The sequence below is a fragment of the Pyricularia grisea genome, assembly GCF_004355905.1.
Source record: "Pyricularia grisea strain NI907 chromosome Unknown Pyricularia_grisea_NI907_Scaffold_1, whole genome shotgun sequence".
NCBI lineage: Eukaryota > Fungi > Ascomycota > Sordariomycetes > Magnaporthales > Pyriculariaceae > Pyricularia > Pyricularia grisea.
This window is the reverse complement of record NW_022156716.1, coordinates 5,584,944-5,607,943: the sequence shown is the minus strand read 5'-3', so window position 1 is coordinate 5,607,943 and position 23,000 is coordinate 5,584,944. Positions and strand designations below refer to the sequence as shown.

Sequence of the window (23,000 nt, the reverse complement as noted above, 5' to 3'; positions counted from 1 at the left end):
TGCCTCTTCAATCAAACCCAAGCGTCGGTCGGGATCACAGCAAGTGCAATAGGCTGGACTTGGGCTGGCGGGTAAGGGCCTGCGCTAAAGAGACAACCTAGCCCCAGAGTCAAGGCGTTACATGTCAGGCAGGCAAGGGGTGGCGATGGATGACAGGCGGGCCTAAAAGATCAATCCACTCCCAAAAATACATAGTGTTGTAGTACGCTCCATCACAAATCAATCGCCGTTGGCTTTAATCTCCTGTTGCAACTTAGGTCGAATACGTGAACAGAGCCGCAGTACTGTATAAGTAAGTATACAGATACCAGGCGTTCGGAATATTGATATGAGTGACCTAGAAAAGCCCCTAGTTGTGTTGTAAGTAAGATTTCGTAAAGCGTATCCCGTTTGTGTGAAAGGTTCGTTCCCCGCTTGATCCCCGCACTCGAATGAATGTGCAACCTAAACTACCGAGGGCGGGAGTGAAGCTTCGCGTGACGGTGTTTTTGCCCACCTTTTGTTTCACTCTCGTTATCCATACTCTTCATCTCGTCCCGCGTAGCACGTCTACGAGTCACCCAAACTGAAACTTTGGCTCTGGCAATCGACGCAAAGAAACAAGTCATCAGCCTCTATGAGGATACTTTAAAAAAAAAAAAAAGGGTCTCGTGGATGAAGAGAGAGAGAGAGAAAGAGAGAGAGAAAAAAAAAAGTGGGAAGGAGATACCCAAGAGACCAAACAAAACAAAGAATCCATCGCAAGCCCTCGCAGCCACCGAACTCTGTCTGAGATCGAGCAATGAAGAAAGAAGACTAAACTGCACAAGAGAAAAGTGATGCCAAGTCTGGTCCCCTTTGCGTCCTCAGCAGCAGCAGCAGCAGCATGAGCCCTTATGTTTTGGCCACACCGATCCCAAAATGGTGTTCGCATCACTTTTGCCATCCTCGAAATTTGGATCGCGGGCAAGAGCTGGCTCTGTTCAAAGGCCTAGGCTGACGTCGCCGCGCCCAAGCTCCACAAAGACTGCGTCTGCCTCGACCGCCTCCACGTCTACACCGACAAGTTCAGCCCCTGCCGCCCACGGCCATGAGTTTATCCTTGACGAAGTCCAACTGCCCTCGATACCCGACGAGCGACCCGATCTCCGAGAACTGAACAACTGCCTCGTGGCACTCGCCGTCGTCTTCCCAGACATCCAGCTCGATGTATTCCGAGAGATGCTCACCAGCTTCGACTGCGAGTCACGTCTCGCTGTGGTCGCCGATGCACTTGTCAAAAATCGTGTGGCCTGGGTGAAGGGCCGGTGGAGGTTACCCGACGATGCCAACAATACCCCAACCTCATCAGTAGCAGCAGCAACGCCGCCGACAAATGCTGAATCGTTACAGGCCCGCGGTGCGCCACGGAGGAAGCAAGATGGCCCAGTACCGATCAAGGAACAATTCAGGAGTGTCGAATACAAGGAAGCGGTCAAGTCATTGGCTCTTTACGAGTTCAAAGGTCTTTCACGTTCTGCCGTGACGGCAGTCTTGGCAGAACACAACTACTCATACCTTGAGGCGCGAAATACTCTGATAGAGGTGTCCTCCAAATCATGGCGTTTCACTATGGCGAACCTGTTCTCAAGAAAGAAAGCCGCTGTCCCGGTGACGGTTGCTGGGGCAGTAGACAGCCACCCGCTTGTCATCTGGAAATCCTCTGGAAAGGGCTCTATCTTGCCTATGATCCGGTCCACGGGTAATGCAGAGCTAGACCATGAACTTTACTATGAGCTGGTTGCCCCGCTAAAGGTCAAGGCTAAAGCAGAACAGGAACACAAGGACCGTGTTCTAGCCGTTGTTCTCAACATGGAGGAGGCAGAGGCTGCTGATGCCACGCACGAATGCGCTTGCTGCTTTACCACTGCAACCTTTGAGGAGATTACGGTCTGCAATGCAAACGGTCATGTACTCTGCTTCCGTTGCATACAACACTCTATACACGAGGCTGTCTTTGGCCAAGGCTGGCAACGGAGTATCAACAAGGAGCTGGGCACGCTTCGGTGCCCCGCAGTAGACTCAGATGAGTGCAGCGGCTGTATCCCAGCGGATCAGATGCACCGAGCAATGCTCGAGGAAAAGAATGGGCCTGAAGTCCTGCACCGACTGGATCAGCGTCTAGCCGATCATGGCCTCATATCAAGCGGTCTGCCGCTTGTTCGCTGCCCATTTTGCAATTATGCCGAGGTTGATGAGTTATACACTCCTTCCCAGGAGCAACAGCTACGTCTCCGTGCGGCTAGTCTCCTTAAGGTCGCTTTCTTATGTCTTTGTCTGATAACTGTTCCGTTCCTGCTACCTCTCATGGTCTTGACCTCTATCGTATGCCTTCTCTTCACCTCTCAGCAAGGTTTGGGCGATCGCCTAAGGAGTGAGTTTGGGAATGCGTTGACAAGACATCGTCGACGCCGACGTGGGCTCAAATTCACATGCCAATCGCCGTCTTGCAACAAGACTTCTTGTCTGTCTTGTAGCAAGGCATGGACCGACATACACGTTTGTCACGAGTCCGCCCTTGTGGCGTTGCGAACCCAGGTCGAACAGGCCATGAGCATGGCCATTAAACGCGTGTGCCCTCGCTGCAACACATCATTCGTCAAGAACGCGGGCTGCAACAAGCTTACGTGTCCATGCGGCTACAAGATGTGTTATGTCTGCCGCAAGGATATTGGCGGCAGCGGCGACGGTGACGATGTTGGTTACCGACACTTTTGTGACCACTTCAGGCCAGAGGGCGATCCGAGGCCCTGCGACCAGTGCAACAAGTGCAATTTGTGGGAAACAGAAAACACAGACGCCGTATTACAAGAAGCTAGAGATGAGGCAGAACGTAAATGGCTCGAGGCCGAGGGTCATGGGCTGAACGGCGCCGAAAAGAAATTCCTCGAGACCGGCATTCCTTCGGGACTCTCATCCTCCCGAGCCAGGATGAACGGATTCAGGATTTGGCCAGAACTTTTCAGCAAGGCGAAATGGCCAAGTCTATCAACAGTCTGTGACGCTATTGTTGAAGGTCTTTTTGTATGAGATATTATTTTCCGGATTATGGTATTCTTTGCACTTAACGCTATTTCTCTCTCTTAGCTTGCGCGTAACTGCAACGTGCCAGTTGATACCCACTCCTTTCTTTTTTTTTTTTTTCAGTTCCTTACTCGTCTTTTATCTATTCTATTTTAATTATGCTTTGCTTTTCTATTACTACATGTATTTCAACTTGTCTGTGACAGCTTGTTTTACCAGAAGAGGGGAGGAAAAGCACAAGGGGTGTGGCAGTCTGCATTAGTTGCGTCTGGCGTTGTTTGATGATTTAATCGTCACTAGCTCTGCTCCTCTCTTTTGGCTTGCACACTGTTCCCGTTCAAACGGTGAATTAACATAAGACAATCAGTCGATATACCCTGGATATGAAAGAAAATATGTATTCACAAGACTTAAAAGTTCGTTCCCTCCAAAGTAGCAAAAAAAAAAAAAAAAAAAAAAAAAAAAAAAAAAAAAAAAAAAAAAAAAAAAGGTTCATCATGTTGTTGAGCAGGAAGAGGTAAAATGAACATGAGAATCATTCAGTTATTTCAGTTTACAGATCCTACAATCACATTACAAAACAAGATCGTGATGAAAAAAAAAACCATCGCATTTAACACTTTTCTCCTATCCCGAAACACTCAGTATAGCTCCGCCGCGGCACCACCAATAGCCAACTTGCCCGTCTCCTTGACCTTGGTCTGGAAGATGATCTTGTTACCCTCCTTCCACATCTCGGTCACGAGAGTCTGACCGGGCATGACGACACCAGCGAAGCGGACCTTGATGTTCTTGATCTTGCCAAACTGCTGGTAGACGGCCTTGCCAGAGATGCCAAAGAAGCAGAGGCCGTGCAGGATTGGCTGGGGGAAGCCGCCCATCTTGGCGAACTGCGGGTCGACGTGGAGCGGGTTGTAGTCGCCGCTCAGGCGGTAGACGCAGGCCTGCTCCTCGTTGGTCTTCTCCTCGACGACCACGTCGGGCGAGCGCTTGGGCGGCACGTTGGCGGCCGTGCTGGCGCCACGGTCCTGAGCCTTCTTCTGTCCACCGAAGCCGCCGCAGCCTCTCAGGAAGATGCTGCCCTCGTTGTAGAAGATCTCCTCGCCCGTATCGGCGATCACCGTCGTCACACCGTTGCGGAGGATGGCCGCGTTGCCCTTATCGACCACCTCGAGGAGCTTGCCGTACGACTTGAGCTTGGCAGAGGTGGGGATGGGGTACTTCTTGATTTCAAGATATTGCTCTCCGTGAAGCAGCATCATGGGGTTGAAGTTGGGCACAACCTCGTCCATGCTGAAGGGCATGTCGGCGTTGAACTGGGGGATGACACCAAATGTTGGCAAAACCTGGAAGTCCTCAGCTCCCTCACTGTTGAGTAGGAAGGGTTTTAGTGTAAGCACGCGAGCAAATATCAAGAGGAGGGCTTGCTTCGAGACAAGAGCAAAAAGAAACCTACAAGACATAGTTGAGGTCTGTCCTCTTGGCGCCGATGCCCAGGTTGTACAGGATTGAGTCTTTCTCAGTGTAGACAAACTCGGTACCCTCAGTTTTGGTGTCCTTAGCCTTCTGGATGGCTTCGAGATACTGGTTGCTACCGGATTCCGAGCCGCTCTAGAGTCGGGAATGAAGAGTCAATCATTATCGTTCTCATTTTTGTTGAAAGGCTAAGCTAAGTAGATACATAGAAGCCGCAAAAAAAAAAAGACATGATATCATTCACAATAGCAGGCGCGTAAAAGAAAGATAAATGTGATATCCAAGGTTAATAAAAGCTTTAGATAAGAAAGCGTCTTCATACCTTGCTGCCTGCCTTGTTGTCCATGTTCTCCATGATCTTGGCAACGCTGTCCTGCGACTTGGACGGGTGGTCTGCCCTGCCGTCGTCAAAGTTGACAATGCGAGCCCAATTCTTGGCCACCTCCTCAGGAGTCAGTGGCACGTCAACTGGGAAGCCGTGGCCACCGCTGCGCTGCCATCTGGTGGCACCTTGCCAGCCGCTTCCGACCTCGTAAAGACCTCCAGTGGGGTCCTCGGGGACCTTGTCACTGCAGAGGGCCAGAACCAGAGGTGCAATGTAGTCTGGCTTGAACGCCTGCACGAGCTCCTCAGGAAGAATGGTCTTGGTCATGGCAGTGCCGGCGTTGGGAGCAATGGTGTTGACGAAGATGTTGTACTTGGCACCCTCAAGAGCAAGGGCTCGCGAGAATCCAAGAATGGCACATTTCTATGAAAAATTCTTTGTTAGTGCTCGGACACAAAACTGGAGCTAATGCGAGAGAGAGAAAGAGAGAGAGAGAGAGTTTCTTTTTTACTTACAGCAGCCGAGTAGTTGGCCTGGCCAAAGTTACCATAGATACCGCTTGTGGACGTTGTGTTCACAATGCGGCCGTACTTCTGCTTGAGGAGATAAGGCCAGGCAGCCTTGGTGATCTTGTAGGTTCCACGGGCATGCACGTTCATGACGGGGTCCCAAAGGTTGTCGTCCATGTTGGTGAAGGCCTTGTCCCTCAGGATACCAGCGTTGTTGATGATGATGTCAATACGGCCGAAGGCGTCAATTGCAGCCTTGACCACAGCGTCACCGTCCTCTGCTGAGGCCTTGACGCCAATTGCTTTGCCGCCCATCTGCTTAATCTCGTTGACAACTCCGTCAGGGTTGGCGAGATCGTTCACGACAACAGAAGCACCGCCCCTGGCGAAGGCCAAACAGTAGGCACGGCCAATGCCGGCACCTCCGCCAGTGACAAGGGCAACACGACCCTTGAAGTCGACGGGCTCTCCCTTGTCGTTAGGGCCCAGCTGCGTCGACTGCTCGAGCAAACCGAGGAAATCGTTGGGGCCGGTGGGGTACTGGGGGTTTGAGAAGTCGACGACCTGGTTCCACTTCTTGATGATGGCTCCAGGTGTATAGGTCTCGTCACACTTAAGCAGAAGACCACTGGAGCGCTCCCATCTGAGCTTGGCGCAGTGGCCACCTCCAACTTCAAAGATTCCACCGGTCTCATTTGTGTTGTTCTTGTGGACCAGGACGGCAACGAGGGGCACAACCCACTCGGGCTTCATCAAAGCCAACAAGTCAGGAGGCATGACAGTCTCGGTCATGCGACTTGCGGCAATCGGAGCAATGACGTTGGCGAGGATGTTGTACTTGACGCCCTCCTTGGCGAGCGTCTCGGTGAAACCAACCATGGCCAGCTTGGCAGCCGAGTAGTTGCACTGACCGAAGTTACCGAACAGGCCGGCGGCTGATGCAGTGTTGATAACACGGCCGTACTTCTGTTTCCTAAAGTGAGGCCATGCTGCTCGTGCACACTTGTAGGCGCCCTTGACGTGAACCTTGAAGATCAAGTCCCAGTCCTGGTCCGACATGTTCTTGAAGCTGATATCACGGAGGATACCGGCATTGTTAATTAAGATATCGATGCGGCCGAATGCCTGGATTGCTGTGTCGATGATCTTGTCACCGTTCTCGACCGAGTCGTAGTTGGCTACAGCCTTGCCGCCCGCGGCCTTGATCTCATTTACAACGACATCGGCAGCCTGTTTTTTTTAGGAGTCAAATGAGGTTGGGGTCAGCAATTGAATCGAGCAAAATAAACCATTGGAAGGGTCGACGACGAGATTTACGCCCACTAACCTTGCTAGAGGTACCCTCTCCCTTGAAGGAGCCGCCCAGGTCGTTGACGACAACGCTGGCTCCCCTGCTGCCAAAGAAGGTAGCATATGCCTTGCCGAGACCACCGCCAGCACCGGTGACAACGACGACCTGGCCGTCGAAGCGCAGCTCTGAAGCCATGATTGAGGGGTTATGTGATAAGGGGGTATACGCGGTAATGTAATCAGTTGATGGTGCAAGAAGTAGGTCTCTCTCTCTCTCCTTAGTCTCTAATTGAAATACACCACGACCTGGAAGGTGAGAGAAAGGTAATAAGAAATTTGGATGGTGATAATGATTAGGAAGGACTTTGATGCTGTAAAAGTCGGATAGCAGGTAGAGTTTTGAATTTGTGTAAATCCGTCACAAACAAGACAGGCGACCGATAAATCGGCAAATCGGACAGCTCTTGAATGATTGAGCCGAGGCTTCCCCAGACAACGGGCGTCACTCTTTGCCGCGGTCGATAATGCGGGGACGCTAGGCCTTGTTCAGTATGTGGGGGGTAAACCGATGATGAACCAGGGCCCTGTGGCCCGGTATTTCACATGTTAGGAAGCCCGCTGGGGGACATTAGTCTGTTCCGCACCGTACTATGATAAAGTAAGCTGAGGTCACCTGCCCCCAATTGCGGAAGCTGTGACATGAGGCAAGCAATCCCTTGCATAAGCATACCAAGAGAAGCTACAGTACCTGAGGTGGGTACCTAGGTAGGTATCTAGGTATTCTTTTGATTTCTCTTGGCGTCAGATTCATATGAATGAGTGAAGATTGTTACTGCGTATGTCCAATCCGGTGTATCCGTTTCGCTCTGCTCAAACTCTTAAGATTGTTCATTGTTCGGCAGCTTCCACTGTAACCGCACGAGACTTTATTACCCTGCACTACAACAGTACTAACATAACACTAGGGACAATAAATAGTTCAAACTGCGCACGACTACCACGAAAACTCAACCACATCAACGAAACCAAATAAATAGTCGCACTGAATTTATGGGAATAAAACAAAAAAACATTTAATTTTTTTTTCATACGCGCGCGAATTGAATCGTTATACCAGTTGTTTGATGTACTGCAGTTGGGTTCTAGTTCGAGTATAAACCTACCGGTATACAGTACGGACAAAGAGCATCCCAGTATTTCGAACAGTAGAAATTACTGCCGTTGAAGATCCCACCGGCTTTTGCATGGAAGCGCCGGGGAAAACTTTCACCGTTAGTTTTCCCCGGCCATTCGTTCTTTGCCTGCAGCCGAATTGCAAACTCAAAATTCCCGGCGCCGGGACCTACATTTATCCCAAGGATATTACTCCTTAAAATGTACTTTGTAGGAATTCAGCAAGTTCAGGGTGTTCAGCATATTAAATTGTAGCCCTCAGGCGAAGATCATTTTTGACCCAAGGATTTATATTTCCCCTCACAAATCCATGCAAAGACGTATGTCCCTCTCAGATTGATCAGCAGGAAATGGGCTAGGAATGGCATGGACTACAGTTCATATCTTTATTATGATTCCGCTCTGTACATTACTGTAGTTTGTTGGTTGGATTGGGCCCCGCACTTTCTTTTTTTTTTTTTTTTTTTTTTTTTTTCAGCAGCGGTCGCACCACCGTCATTCGTCATTGAAGCTTAGGTGGTAGACCGGCTTGCCTGTATTGGTAGCTACCTCGGTAGGTAAGCTTGCCAAGATAGAGTACCTACCTAGTTATGGAAGCTATTCGGAATCCAGGCCTATACTAGGATAGACTTCACAATAAACACATCAATCACAACTGGGTTTTAGTTCAAGCTGCTGCTTACCCCAATTAGGTTGCATTTTGCTTAGAGATAAAAGAAGGGTTACAACCTCCTCCAGCCATAATGGCCGCCGTCATATCGTCAGCCACCCCGGACGCCCCCCTGCAGTCCCGCATAGTCGACGACAAGTCCCCAATATGCATACCTTTCATATTGGAGCGCCTGTCCGTCTGGAGGAAAGCACGGGAGGAGAATGACAGACGGCCGTTCTTCATCGGCCTGAATGGTGTCCAGGGTGTCGGCAAGACGACCCTCGTCCGCGCCCTGGCCGAGACGCTACAGCAGCGCGAGATGCTCGAGACCATCGTCGTGAGCATCGACGACTTTTACCTCGGTCACCAGACTCAGCTCGCTCTTGCCGAGTCACAACCAGACAATTCTTTGATTCAGTATCGGGGAGAGCCTGGTAAGCGCTAGGATACGGTGGTGGTCTCTCGGGATATAAGACCAAACCTGCATAGAATTGTTACTGACAAGCCACAATCCATTCACCCCCACCCCCCCAAAAGGTACACATGACATCGAGTTGATGCAGTCATTCTTTACCGCCGTCATCAATGGTCAGCCTACCAAGATTCCCCAATACGACAAGGGGGCGTACTCGGGCCTCGGCGATCGTGCACCCGAGTCCACCTGGCCCAGCATAAACGGCCCGGACCAACGCCCCGTCCAGGTCGTCTTGGTAGAGGGTTGGTGCGTCGGGTTCCGCGCCCTCAAGCCCGAGGCCGTCGTCGAAAAGTGGCGCAGCCCCGACACCCGGACGCTCAGGAACCACAGGACGGAGCATCTTCTGTTCGTCAACGAGAAGCTCGGAGCCTACGATGACGTGCTCACGAATAACTTTGATGCATTCGTCCATATTGATGCCCAGCAGCTCGAGTATGTCTACGATTGGAGGCAGGAGCAAGAGGCGCAGTTGAGGAATGAAAGGGGAACTGGAATGTCTGATGAGCAGGTGGTTCGCTTTGTTGACGCTTACTATCCTGCGTATGAGCTGTACTCTGATGGAGTGCGTGCCGGCGTGTTGCTACCGGAACGGCCCGGCTGTCAGTTGACTTTGATCGTGGATAGACATCGTCGTGTCGTGGAGCACTTTGTTCTGTAAAGACTCATACATCACTTCCTCGTCACAAGTGGAAAATAGCAAGCAAGAAAAGTCGACATTTTCAGTAATACATGGTAAAAGCAAATGAGGGCAAACATCTAAAGTACCGCTCTGGCCCTTCTAACACAGTTCTTCTCGGGACATGACGAATCTCGCTCCTCTCCGCATTTCTTGCTCTGTGGTCATAGCTCATCAATCATATACGTTCATAAACAGATAAATACCCCAGCTAAGCGAACTTCCTCCAATGTCAAGAAGAGTAAAGGGATGACATCCGACTCACGACGCGCCGGTCATAATGGCAACAGAAATTGCCCTTATTGTCACATAGCGACAGCTTGTGAACCTTTCTCATCACCACATCATCGATGCTTTGTAACAGCTCATTATGTCATCTCATATGTTGATGTCCTTCCCTTTCATCATACCTTCGCCCTCATGTTTCAGACTCGTCAAGGCTTGCTCGATCTTTTCTGTCCTGTTTCGCACAGCTTGCTCTCTGGCGGAGATCTGGCCCTCAAAATGACTGACGATTTCGCGCTTCTCTCGCCGGGCTGCTTTGATCTCGCCCACGAGTTCGCCAAACCTGCCCAGGAACCAGTCGCCACATTCATCCCACTCGCTCACTGAAAGCCGGGTAAAGAAGTGATGCTGTGAGTTCTCATCCTGATTCTGATAGTGAGATAGCTTCTGAACCAGTGTGTCTCCCGACGATGGTGTGTTGGTTCTTTGGATCGCGGAGCGAGCCGGGTCATGATCGAAAGATTCGTTTCGAAGCTCGGTATAATCCATCCTGGATAGTGCCTGATCGTCGTAGTCCAAACTAAGGCGACGCTTTTTTTGATGGGTCACAGTGAGCTGCTCGCGGTTGCTATTCACGCGTGGACCGGCGGTCTGGCGAGAGCCGTTGGCTGCCGATGGAGGAAAGCTGTGCTGCCTAGTGGCGGTGAGGGAGACTGGAGGCACGGAAGTTACGCCGTTTGTCTGAGGCCAATTGTTTGTCAAAGGCGGGGGGTAGCCAGCAATTGCGTCTCTTCCAAGACCAAGAGATGCTTTGCTCTTGCTCGGGCGTGGTGTTCGCTGTTCTGCTAGAGCCTCGTCTTCTTGAGACGCCGCGTCACTTTGATCTTCTGGAGGCACAGGTGTCTGCTGTGCAGTTTCCAGATCAAAGAACTGCGTGGATCTGTGATGATGGCTCATATCTCGCGAGCGACGATCGGCGTGGGCCCTGGTGGGTTTATCACGTCCGTTCTGGTGATGCTCTGGGGAGACAGACGGAAACGCCTCTTGGCGAGAAAATATCGGTGCCTCCACGTAGGACCGTCTTCGGCCAGCGTCTTGGTAGCTCTGAGCGACGTCTCTAGCGTCACGAATTGCGATCTTACTGTGCTTGAGTTGCTTCCTGGGCGTTGACTCTGCGTCGGATCTATCGGCAAAGGGTTCGTCTAGAATTGTGTTTGCCTCGATGCGCTTGCCGTTTTGCAGGCTACCGTGGACGAGTGCTGTGCTGCCTCCCTTGGAATGATCAACACTTCTGATATAGCCGTTTTCGTTCAGGATGAAGGGACCGTGTTCTCCGCTGTGAGTTGATACGGGTAGAAAATTACGCTCATGCTGAAACGATGGCGGTTGTGTCCGAGGCGCATGTGCCCGAGGTTGAGGCGCTGGGTCTACTCGAGGTTCATAGGGAACCATCCGCTGTTGATCGCGCTCCGATTGCCTTTCACTATCAAGTAGAGACCCTATGGTAGAGTCCTCCCAAGTATCGTGATGGGGTCGGCCAGACGGAGGAGGTCCACGGACACCATCCGAGTTTGCACGTATGTGCTGAGAAGTCTGGGCTTGAGCTAGACCTGAAGACGGAGCCCTTGGTAAGCTTGAAGCCGTCGGCTGGCTTGCTGCCTGACGTAGACCAAACTTTGGGACCGGTAGTTTGTGGGCATCTGCCAGCTGCTGATGTGACCCCTGTCGCTGATGATGCACTTGGGTACGTGGTGGCGTTTGTTCCTGCTGCTGCGGCGGCTTTTGCGGTTGCTGCAGCTGTTGATGGAAATGCTCCTGAAGCTGTTGGTTCTGGAAGAGTTGTACGGGCTGCTGCCTTTGATGATTCTGTTTTTGCTGCTGCGTCTGTGATGCTGGTTCAGGCCCTCCACTTTGGGTTCCAGTTTGGGCACCACCATCTTTGGGATGGCGGATGAAGGAAAGCATCCTGTTTGGGATACCAGGCATCTTATTCGACACACTGGGCAATTTCAGTGTTGTCGTCAGGCAGGAACAGCGCGACGTGGCTAACCGTGTTGCCTCCACTCACAGGCAGAGGGTTTGTTTGTGTGCCTGTCCTGATTCGAGTCGCAACGACGCGTTCTGAAACCTGTTTCCAGCTTGACACGAGAGTATGTACCGATAAATGAGCCAGTGAGTGACATGTGTACATACAGACACCTCAGGCGGGAATTGGTTTTGGCGACGTTCCCTCTTATGTATGGCCAGAATTCTGCAGCCTCTGGTTCAGATCGCCAACCAAAGTGGTTTACCGCCTTGGGTGTAGGTACTCTGGGTAAGGCACCCAGATAGAGCCCGTCTAGGTTTTGTCAAGGCGATTGGGTGGCAATGCTGAACAAAGAGTTGATGGTTTTTTTCCCCATAGCCTTGAAAAGTAACAGAGATAGCAGGTTGATTGGCCAGTACGCCTGTGCATACACTACCCTCCCCGACGTGGTTCAAGTGAAGCGAACCGGAGCGACTTGCAGGTGTCGAGAAGCCCGTCGCGATAGGCTCCACAACAGTTTGGTCGACTTTCCACACGAAGTCAGGTGAGATGCAGCAGGGATCGCCAATTCACAGTGGGTCTTCCCCTGCAGAGCCACTCAAATTGCATCAAAGACGGCTGGGGCCTAGGCTTGTTCGTCTACACTACAGTACCTACCCAAGCAAGCCAAGCTACCTAAGGTACATATGGACTGGCATTAAGCGGCTCGACACCCATTCAAAGTTGAGCACCTCATTGAATCGAGAGTGTATAAGGTAGTTTCTAGATCGAATGGCCCTTGTTAACCACTCCCTCTTTATGCAGGTCGCCTCGCTATTTCTGCCGAATCCTTTGGAAGGCGTGAAAGTGCCCAATGAAAGCAGGCATTCTGGTTAAAGACGCTGCACTGTAACCCAAGCTGTAGTGCTCTACTGTCGAGCTTGCAGGACGCGGCTTGACAGCGCGCCTCTTTGTACGTACCGATATCGCTTCAGATGTACGACGAGGTTGGGCCGTGATACATATACTACTCTAGGGACTAAAGTGCATTGCACGCACTGCCGAGAATAAATCCCAGATGCATAGGTAGGTAGGTAGATAGGTATATTGATGTCCGTTTTGGAAGAATTCACATGGCCGAGATCTAAGGAAACACCTTCTATGATACATAAGGTACCTAAGGTAGATGATACCTATGTGTTTTGGTTCAAACATATGACCCCGAACAAGGCGGACCATGGTAAGCCATTCAAGCGCGTTCCGTCTGCCTCCAGAGATTTGCCAGGTTTTCAGGGTACACCTTACTTGACCGGCTACCGAGCAGTGTCAAAGTTTTCTTCTTTTCTAATTGTCTAATGCTTATTGGTAAGCTAGCTACTTTCTGGATACCTCAGGTACCTCTCTGGTACTTGACATCGAACCCATGAACAGCCTGAGATGGTGCAGGGTAGGTTGTCTAGGATGGGTTTATGGAAGGAGGACCCGCCCCCGCGCAGAAGGGGCGAAATCGGCCATCTTTTTGTCTTGGCAATTTGTCGCATGGGTGGGAAACGTCACATCCCATTTGTATTTCCAATCACCGCGTAATGTTCCTAAACTAGACGCTACTCAACTTTGAGCTTGATCGTGCCTTTATCAGTATCACTGTTAACTTACAGCAACCTAGCGGGGCCGAAAAACACAACATCCATCTCGAAATACTACTCAGAAGTTTCAATCATGGCACCGAGCCTCGAGGAACCCGAACCCGTTCAAGAGGTGATAAACAATCCACTGAAAGCGAAACCACAGCTCGTCGCCCCCGAACCAGAGCACTGTCCGGGACCCGAATCCGAACGCGCTGGCACCGCGGACTCTTGCGCAGGCTGTCCCAACCAAAAGATATGCGCATCGGCACCAAAAGGGCCAGACCCGGACATTCCCCTGATTTCAGCACGGCTAGCAGGCGTTAAGCATAAGATATTAGTGCTTAGTGGCAAAGGCGGGGTGGGAAAGTCGACATTTACAAGTCTGCTGGCCCATGCTTTCGCAACGAACCCAGAGAGCTCTGTGGGGATCATGGATACGGATATCTGCGGACCGAGCATACCAAAGATGATGGGCGCCGAGGCCGAGACGATTCACATCAGCGGAGCGGGCTGGTCGCCGGTCTATGTTATGGACAACTTGGGAGTTATGAGTATCCAATTTATGCTTCCCAACAGAGACGATGCAATCATTTGGAGGGGTCCCAAGAAGAATGGCCTGATCAAACAGTTCCTCAAGGACGTCGAGTGGGGAGATCTTGATTTTCTCCTGGTAGATACGCCACCGGGAACGAGCGACGAGCATCTAAGTGTCAACACTTATTTGAGAGAAAGCGGTATAGACGGTGCTGTGGTCGTCACGACGCCCCAGGAGGTCTCTCTCCTGGATGTGCGGAAAGAGATAGACTTTTGTCACAAGGCCGGCATCCGGGTCTTAGGGCTTGTTGAGAATATGAGTGGGTTTGTTTGCCCCGGGTGCAAGCATACAAGTCAAATTTTCCGTCCGACCACGGGCGGTGGCAGGGCGCTTGCAAAAGAGATGGGTATTAGATTCCTTGGGTCTGTGCCATTGGACCCTAATATCGGTATGGCTTGTGACTATGGCGAGAGCTTCTTCGACAGCTTCCCTGATAGTCCAACCTGTGCTTCGGTCGAGAATGTGGTGCGGGAGCTTGCCGAAGAGTTAGGGCTTGCTGCCGATAGTGTACTTCCTCCGAAAGAATGAGGAAATTCGGTATAAGTTGATGGTCGCAAAAGCCTCTTCACCATCTTAGTCAACAATATTCAGGCAACCCCTCCGACCATAAACAGAGCCGATTACCGAAACTTTCGAGGCCCGAGAGTTGGAGCAGTTTCACGGCGCAGCACCCAGCTTCTCCGGAATGTCCTCCAGGTCGTCGGTTGATTCTATGTCTATGATCCTGCCGACCTCACTCGTGTTTCTCATCAATTCCTTGGCGCCAGCGTAAAGCATCCTCAGCTCGCTGTTACAGGTGATGGGAAGGTAGTAAAGCATGACATAGGGGACGGACATCCGCCCGGATGGCTGTGGCGTGTATTAGCTAGGGCGTGTGCCATGGCAAAAGGATTGTACTGTCAAGACAACGGTACAACTTTTCAGATCTTACCAGTGTCAGGGGGTAGCTAAGTAGCACAAAACGTGGCGAGTGGTCTGGGAGGTCATCGCTCAGCTCGTCCAAGCTTTTGTATACTGTCTTGTCTTCGTCCTGGCGAATCTCGTGTGTACTCTTGTCGATCATGTCTGGGCTTTAGGTTAGCCTGGATCCATCTCCTGAGAATAGTGAACCATTCAGCCGGCCAAGGGCTATCCAGACGGTTGTCCTGAAGTAAATACGATATGTTATGAAAACAGATGAGCCTACAAAACGCACTTACAAATGACAGCTTGAGGGTCATTCGCCCTTGATGTACCCAATCTGAACTTGCGCAAGTGATCTTTGGTCTCTTGCGAGAACGTATACAGTCTTGACTCGGAGCTCTAAGTGACGGGTCAACATGAATTAATGATTTAATTCATCTCACAGAGTGTTGACTGGAGGAAACGGATGACGTCTAACCATTTTGACTGTAGGTGAGCGGTTAAGGCTCGAATGCAAGAAACCTGAGTGTCAAGACGATGATAGGGGAAAGGGGATATCAGATATTTTTGAGACAAACCCCGGTATCGCTCCGGATTTGTTCTTTAGTAGACTCAGGCCTGACAACCTGAAATATTAATAGACGCTGCGTTCTTTCTGACCCGTCGTCGCCATCTGTGGCCAACCTCGCTCGATTCGCGTACGGCATCAAGCGCGGGGAATTATTACGTGATGGTACGAACAAACATACCCCGCTGCCCCACACGTGATGAGCTCATTACATAGGTCAGGTCGGGTACTTGCGTGCCATGCTCCGAGGTACCTTCCGAGCCTTCCATGATCTCTATCTGGAAAGCCGGGGGGGTTTTTTTTTTTTTTTTTTAAGAAATTCAATTCCAGGAAGAAAGACCTGCAAACTACAACAAGTCAACAGCCCAAAACTGTGATGTACTCTCGCCTGTCACTCATAGCCAGACATATTTCCAGGCCTTTACCCAGCCTTTCCCAACGTACACCGATCGTCAAATCTCGTCTTGTCAACTTCGTCATGGCTTCGGCGGATGAGCGCAACTCGCGCACCATCCACACGGCAGCCTGCCTCATCATTGGTGATGAAGTTCTCGGCGGCAAGGTGAGCTAGACAATCGTTGAGTAACTGGGTTTCCACCCAACAAATAAATGTACCAGGTCAAGTTGACGCTAACAATTTTCCATACTATTCGCTACTACTCTGTCAACACGAAATAAACAGACCGTCGATGTAAGTCCTTAGGGTTTGCAGTTGTCTGCTTCTGGTCAATGTCTCCGATAAATAGTTGTACTAATTCAAAGCTAGACCAATTCCAACACAGTTGCAAAGTGGTGCTTCGACCTGGGCATCAATTTGAAGAGGATCGAGGTCATAGAAGATGACGAGTCTGAAATTATAGAGGCGGTGCGCCGGATGAGTGATCGCTACGACTTTGTCGTGACGAGGTACGGTGCTGCTATAATCAACTGTAATTGGACAATCTATATCATGTGAAACCACTCAGCTAACTTTCCTTAACCATCTATGAAGCGGCGGCATAGGTCCGACGTGAGTTGTGCCCCATTACACTCTACTTACTCTGTACGGGCGTGGGCGTGAGCCGCTCTCATATGCAATACGAGAACTGACAAGTATGACAGGCACGACGACATCACCTATCAATCTATAGCCAAGGCATTTGGGCTGCCGCTCAAGTTGCACAATGATGCATATGAGCGGATGAAGAAGCTTTCAAGGCCGCATCCTTCGCAGCCCAAGTTCAACTGGGATGAAGACTCGCCAGCGAAGCGTGCCAAGCTGAGAATGGTAGAACTGCCCACGGACGAGAGCCGTGATATGGATAAACAATTTTTGTTCCCCCAAGAGGAACTTTGGGTTCCTGTGTGTGTCGTCAACGGCAACGTGCATATCCTTCCGGGAGTTCCCAGGCTCTGTAAGTCGATGCTCTGTCAAGCGAGAACAGACGTGTCACCACATAGGTCCTTTTTTGTGTTTCCGAGCTTAGCACGGGTTACTGAAAATAAACTAACACTTGCAAAGTCGTCTCTCTCTTGGAGGGTCTGAAGCCCTACATTGTACCACGACTAGTCGATCCGGAAGGAAAGGGTATCTGTCGAGTTATGATCTCGACGCCCTTGGCTGAAAGCGCCATGGCTGAGTACCTGACTGAGCTGGCGGCCAAGGTTGAACCACAGGGTGTCAAGGTGGGCAGCTACCCAAGGTGGAACAAGAAGCGGAATACAGTAACGTTGGTTGGCAAGTAAGTAACCATTTATTTATCCAACAACATTGCATACTGCGATTCGTACCAACCGTTTAAATGCTGACGTCACTTTACAGGGACAAAGCATTTATCGAAAGTCTCATCCCAGAGGTCACCAAGAACGTCCAAGGCCAGGTGATCACTGTCGAGGGGGAAGACGACGACCCGAAAGACAAGGACCAGGCTGTCTCGCAGTAAAAGTGTTCTAGAAACACGGTAGAAAGTTATAGACTCCGCTGTGCATGCTCGATGCCAAGAGCAGACAGTCCTGTCAAAGGAACTTGGAGATCTGTGCCTTTCAGACGACTGCTTATTTTTGAATGTGGGCAATGACTCTGGCATCTTCTCGACCGTTTGAGCGATCTCGGTGGGGTATGCACTTGTAAGTGGTAATAGGACTGGATAAAATCTGCGCCCCTGAACTAAACATGCCAGAGCAAATGAAATACTACCTATCGAGCTATATTCATGTCTCATAAATCTTCAACAAGATTGGGGAGTAACGATCGGAATATGCAATCCGAAAAAGAAAGCTCCATGCCAAGGCAGTAAGACGTTGAGCTCAAGGATTATGGTTCCAATAGGAAGGACTTTGGTCAGGGGTAAATGAATAATGGAGGGTGGGCCATAAGTGACCATGATTGTGATTATTGTGGTTGGATATGGTTTTGTGTGTTACTACTACTACCTGTATTTGCTGCAGTACTGAGCTACGTACGCTACAGATCGCGTGTCTCTGTAACCTCAGGGAGTAAGCCCACGACAGCCAGGGTACATAGAATCCGGAACATGCCACAATAAAAGAGGAAGCTCCAGGTGTAATTAGAATGAGACTGGGCCTGTGTGGGTTCATCGTGATTCTTCGGCGCAATATCTGCTTGTGGAACAGGGGTGATTCTCTGTCAACTGTCAAGAGTCAAATTCCATTTGCGAGCGACCCACGCCGCAATTCATGGGGATGGAGATTGGCCCACAGGCTCCATTCCCACGTCGAAACGAAATACCAAGGTAGTACGAAAAGTACGTACAGTAAGAAAAAAAAAAGGGTCGCCAAAGACGGCAGTGATCCGAGAGCCCGCCGCCCCTCCGTGGACCTGGCTGATATCGATCTTGCGTCGGCATACCTTACAGACGAACTCCTCAAAAGATCAGGGGGAAAGAGGGAGGGGGAGGGTGATGGAGGTACACATGGCACTAACTTCAGTAATACTGTAATACAATTGACAAGCTTCCAACGTGCCGGACGACGGTGGCGCGGCTTAGGGGGTTTCAGCCTATTCGTTTCTTCTCGTTAACTAGGTGGATTAGCACAAACAAATCAGCACTTGGGGAGAGTACCAATTTACGCCAAAACAACGCCCATGCCGCATTGGCAGAGGGTATTGTGAAATTATAGCAAGCCAATGTGATTAGCTAGACTGGGTAGCTTGCGAGGCGAGTGCAACCACGCCTCACCGCGTGGATGAAGAAGGGCGTTTTTATTTTCTTTATTTTTTTCTCTCTTCCTTTCCTTTCTGTCTTTTTCTCCTTCCTCCCTTGCCTCATCTTGTGCTTCGCTTTATCACTCCAAGGCCCAATCCAGTGTCGCTGGTCCTAAGGTATAGAAATACCATGTACATACATGTAGTTGTAATTGACACGCACGATCCACCTGTGCTTCTTTTCATTGACCCATAGTCAGTCAAGGCAATAAAAATCTAGTCGGGTTCAGACATTCGGTTATCTATCTCCCATGATAAATCACTAAAGCTACCTATCTCTGGACAGACAGGTAAGGTACCTACCAAGGTACTTTGTAATTACATGGAGAATCACCTGTACTTTGGTATCCACAATATTGGTACACCTTAGTGGTACTACACAAATTCGACCCTGTGTGGTGTGGGTACCAGAAACTCATACAACATTACAGGCAAATTGGCCAAGTACGCCGCTCATCAGCTAGCGATTCGTTACAGCATGAGAAGCCCTGGCATGTTTAATTTATCTACACCTGCGGCGTGACTGTGTTGCGATTCAACAAAGAGTAGTGATGAGGTGGATGACAGGTCGCAAAAAAGGTTTTTTTTGCTGGAACGGACCGTACCATCTCATACCTGCATATATGCGTAAATGTATGTGATGATGAATTGATACGGCGTCTTTAGTCACCATATATTCAGTTTGCTACCTTTGACGAGTACGATTTGAGTCTTGGCAATCGGGGGGCATCAGCTTAAGTCTTAGTCGGTTCGTATTTTATCATCACATATCATCAGCCCGATTGTGGGATGTGTATGTGTGTGTGTGTGTGTGTGTGTGTGAGACTTTTTTTTGTGGGCTGATGTATGGTACCTTCTGTTTATAGCATTTTGCATTGCCTGCACGAAATCTTATCAGTCACCAAAGGTAAAAGAAAAGAAAGAAGAAAAAGCCAACAAAAATATCAAAACCAAGAGGATCTTCGGTTTCAACCCCAGAAACATGTTGCGACTGGCTCCAATATCCAATTGTTTGCCGCTACAGCAGAGTGACTGAGGGTTGTTCTGGTACCCAATGCCGTTGGATGCTGGATACCAACCTAATCATTTAAGTTTGATACTTCAACGTCTGGATGTCCTCGGCGAAACTTGTAGGTACGTACCTCGCCCCTCGTAGGCGATAAAATGTATTAAATTACTTCCCTACCTGGTACCTAGATGTACTCGGTAATGCGCGAAGTACTTGCTTACCTAGGCGCCCTATCCATCTACTACGTAGATCAGATGGCTTGAGGTGGGCCTCAAGAGTACTTCGTAGAAACGAGCGACAGGGGTAGGCAATCAGGAAGCAAGACTAGCAAGCGCCCGGACCACTCTGCAGCATTGAGGAGGTCCGATGGCCCAATCGTGAGCCCCTGCGTACTGCCCCTCCCTTCCAGGTGGGCCTTTCTTTCGGCTCACGTTCTGGAAGCAGACATCTTTTCATTCCAAATTGCTTCATCAATCAATCAATCAATTGATCCCACTCGAGCCATTGGGTTGGATCTGGTCGACCAGGGGAGAAAAAGGGGTTCACCTTCTGAACGTGGGATAGCCGAGCTGTTAGATAGAAAAGAAAGAGCAAAAAAAAAAAAAAAAAAAAAAAAAAAAAAAAAGAAAAGGCTACAGTGGGTGATGCGGTCACGTTATGCCGTTTGTTATACGTCTGCTTGGGTCTATTACTATTAACCTTTGATTTCTTGGTACGAGGTTGTGTGGTTTAGATTGGATCGCCAGTCTTAACAGTGGAGATAAATTTGTGCGAACCCATTAATAGAGCTCTTTTTCACGTTTGCCGTGCAGGCATCAAGCCGTGCAGTGCAGTGATGAATGCATGAGGATATGTGGGTGTGTATGCAACCTCTTACATGGCCATTTTTATATTTGTATTCATCATGCGCCTGCGCATATATATCTCAGCTACTAAAAGAGCTCGACCAAATACGGCGGGAATAAAGAAGGAGAGAAATCCAAAAAGGAACACCGAGTGTTAATCAATATTATCCACGCAACATCCTAGTACTACTTGAATGCTTCTCATCGTGCTCATGCCTCATCGTTGCGCCGCGTTTTGTTTTTGTCTTGCCTGGCCCAATTCCCCAATCTGACCAGTGCCGACTTAACCTAAAATTGCCTGGACCCAGGACCGACCAAGACCCATAATTATTTCTCGCGGAGGAGCGCCTGGGCCACCCAAGCAATCAGACCAAGCCAAACGCAGCCAGAATAAACCAGACCAGACCAAAAAAAGACCATAGGATAATCTTCGACTGAGCCGAGGAAGGTCGATACTTCACTCGCTCATCGCAACAGAATCTACCTATCTAGTTACTTACTGATTGTCAGCCCCCGACTCTATTCTTTTCCGGGAAAATTACAACCGATTAACTAGGGAGGATATTGCTACCTACCTACCTACCCACCCCCGGTTTACCTACCTACCTACAAGGTACTTACTTACCTTAGCTGGGTACCTTACCTTAGGTACCTCGATGTACTTGACATATGTGACTGGCTGAGTGACAAAAGAACGCTATACAGTAAATTCATCACAGTACTGCTGCTGCTGCTGCTGCTTCTGCTGCTTTGACTTTCTGCTGCGCCTTTGTTGTTCGCTTTCACCCCAATCTTACCATCATCATCTCGTGTTGGTATTTGGCTGCTTATTGTGTTGATTCTGATTTTATAATTCTTTGTTATTTTTCTTATTTTGCTTTACTGTACATTCTATTCCCACCTGTCCACCCGCTCGCTCCATCTACGATCTTCGTCCAACGTCCGCCTGCCAGGGATTGGCCTCCCACGCCCCCTTTGCCCAATCAAGGCGACCCATAGCTTGTCCTTGCGACTCCGTTCGGCCTGGCGGCCTAACCCAAAACCCCCCCAGTCCCGAACCTTTCTTGTTCCCTGTCCACCAGTCCCCAGCCAACCAACCGCACGCAGGCAGGCAGGCTCAGGGAAGAAAAAAAAGGCGGTTGCTAAGGAAGGGACGTACCTCTCAATCAACCCTCTTGCCCGTCTCTTGTTTTCCCCCCATTCCCAAGTTTCAGGTCCTATCTTGAAGCTTCACCCGCACGACCTCATCCCCAGACTTTTGGAATTTGCCTCCGACCGCATTTCCAACCCGCGGTTGGTTAACGTTTTTTTTTTCTTTCTTTAATTTGACGACCGGTATCTTTCCCCTGGGGAGAAGCGATCGAATTCCACATTCAATAGACAAAATGGCTCAGTCAAAGGTTCGTCGGTCGTCCATCATTTACGCCCCCTCGACTACTTGTTATGCTACGCTCTATGCCATCTCAGCAAAATATCCTCACTTACGCGCGGCGATCCCGGAAGCCTTATCGCCCGTTGCTTCTCGCGCTTCCTTCTCTTGCTAACTCTATCTCAATTCACCGCAATTGCAGTTTCTGCGCGAGTACAAGCTGGTAGTGGTCGGCGGCGGTGGTGTCGGTAAATCATGCTTGACCATACAGCTTATCCAGAGCCATTTCGTCGACGAGTACGACCCAACCATCGAAGGTCCGTTCCCTTTCCGTTTTCGATGATGGAGAAAAAATCGCGCCGCCGAAGAAAACTTACACGCGAGCGATTTGAGACTAAATACCGCGCGTCCTTTGTACAGATTCATACCGCAAGCAGTGTGTTATCGACGATGAGGTTGCCTTGCTCGACGTTCTTGACACGGCGGGTCAAGAAGAATACTCGGCGATGCGTGAACAATACATGAGAACAGGCGAAGGGTTCTTGCTAGTATATTCTATCACGTCGCGACAAAGCTTCGAGGAGATCACGACCTTCCAGCAGCAAATCCTGAGAGTGAAGGACAAGGACTACTTCCCCATGGTCGTCGTCGGTAACAAGTGCGATCTGGAGGGTGAGCGTGAGGTTACAAGGCAAGGTGCGTCACCACGATATAATATCGAAAACTACTTGATATCTACCCTGGGTGGCAACATGTCAAACTGACAGTCCATGTGTCCCTTGAAACAGAGGGTGAGGCGCTTGCGAGGTCGTTCAACTGCAAGTTTATCGAGACGTCGGCAAAGTCAAGAATCAACGTTGATAAGGCTTTCTACGACATTGTACGCGAGATCAGGCGCTACAACCGGGAGATGCAAGGCTACTCAACGGGTAGCGGAGGCTCCAACGCAGGCGGCCCATCCAACAAGATGGAGGTCAACGATAGCGATGCCGAGGCTGGGTGCTGCGCCAAGTGTGTCTTGATGTAGATC

General features: G+C 50.0%; 8 protein-coding genes across 8 annotated transcripts; 5 read left to right on the top strand and 3 right to left on the bottom strand.

The window, feature by feature from the left end:
* Positions 1–900: 900 nt before the first annotated feature.
* Positions 901–3,048, top strand: PgNI_01721 (uncharacterized protein; the record flags this gene model as incomplete). The annotated part of the gene is made up of 1 exon (XM_031121794.1): positions 901–3,048. The coding sequence occupies one exon, from the start codon at positions 901–903 to the stop codon at positions 3,046–3,048; it is 2,148 nt and encodes a 715-aa protein (XP_030986740.1).
* Positions 3,049–3,144: 96 nt separating this feature from the next.
* PgNI_01720 (uncharacterized protein) lies at positions 3,145–7,045 on the bottom strand. The gene is made up of 6 exons (XM_031121793.1): positions 6,680–7,045; positions 5,359–6,582; positions 4,841–5,266; positions 4,499–4,653; positions 3,533–4,410; positions 3,145–3,507 (listed from the first exon to the last, which is right to left on the bottom strand). Exons 1-5 carry the CDS (start codon positions 6,836–6,838, stop codon positions 3,684–3,686), a joined length of 2,691 nt encoding a protein of 896 aa, XP_030986741.1. The 5' UTR covers positions 6,839–7,045; the 3' UTR covers positions 3,145–3,507; positions 3,533–3,683.
* Positions 7,046–8,384: 1,339 nt separating this feature from the next.
* On the top strand, positions 8,385–12,330 carry PgNI_01718 (uncharacterized protein). Its single transcript, XM_031121791.1, has 2 exons — positions 8,385–8,901; positions 9,005–12,330. Exons 1-2 carry the CDS (start codon positions 8,559–8,561, stop codon positions 9,598–9,600), a joined length of 939 nt encoding a protein of 312 aa, XP_030988113.1. The 5' UTR covers positions 8,385–8,558; the 3' UTR covers positions 9,601–12,330.
* On the bottom strand, positions 9,997–11,829 carry PgNI_01719 (uncharacterized protein; the record flags this gene model as incomplete). The annotated part of the gene is made up of 1 exon (XM_031121792.1): positions 9,997–11,829. The coding sequence occupies one exon, from the start codon at positions 11,827–11,829 to the stop codon at positions 9,997–9,999; it is 1,833 nt and encodes a 610-aa protein (XP_030988114.1).
* A 1,130-nt stretch (positions 12,331–13,460) lies between the features above and the next one.
* Positions 13,461–15,653, bottom strand: PgNI_01716 (uncharacterized protein). Its single transcript, XM_031121789.1, has 4 exons — positions 15,453–15,653; positions 15,271–15,373; positions 15,003–15,136; positions 13,461–14,920 (listed from the first exon to the last, which is right to left on the bottom strand). Exons 1-4 carry the CDS (start codon positions 15,453–15,455, stop codon positions 14,729–14,731), a joined length of 432 nt encoding a protein of 143 aa, XP_030986602.1. The 5' UTR covers positions 15,456–15,653; the 3' UTR covers positions 13,461–14,728.
* On the top strand, positions 13,568–14,599 carry PgNI_01717 (uncharacterized protein; the record flags this gene model as incomplete). The annotated part of the gene is made up of 1 exon (XM_031121790.1): positions 13,568–14,599. The coding sequence occupies one exon, from the start codon at positions 13,568–13,570 to the stop codon at positions 14,597–14,599; it is 1,032 nt and encodes a 343-aa protein (XP_030986603.1).
* Positions 15,654–15,832: 179 nt separating the features above from the next.
* On the top strand, positions 15,833–18,077 carry PgNI_01715 (uncharacterized protein). Its single transcript, XM_031121788.1, has 7 exons — positions 15,833–16,104; positions 16,225–16,233; positions 16,309–16,448; positions 16,534–16,551; positions 16,644–16,936; positions 17,044–17,263; positions 17,344–18,077. The coding sequence occupies exons 1-7, from the start codon at positions 15,919–15,921 to the stop codon at positions 17,462–17,464; spliced, it is 987 nt and encodes a 328-aa protein (XP_030987561.1). The 5' UTR covers positions 15,833–15,918; the 3' UTR covers positions 17,465–18,077.
* Positions 18,078–21,986: 3,909 nt separating this feature from the next.
* Positions 21,987–22,997, top strand: PgNI_01714 (uncharacterized protein; the record flags this gene model as incomplete). Its single annotated transcript, XM_031121787.1, has 4 exons — positions 21,987–22,001; positions 22,173–22,287; positions 22,391–22,666; positions 22,759–22,997. The coding sequence occupies 4 exons, from the start codon at positions 21,987–21,989 to the stop codon at positions 22,995–22,997; spliced, it is 645 nt and encodes a 214-aa protein (XP_030987560.1).
* Positions 22,998–23,000: the final 3 nt, after the last annotated feature.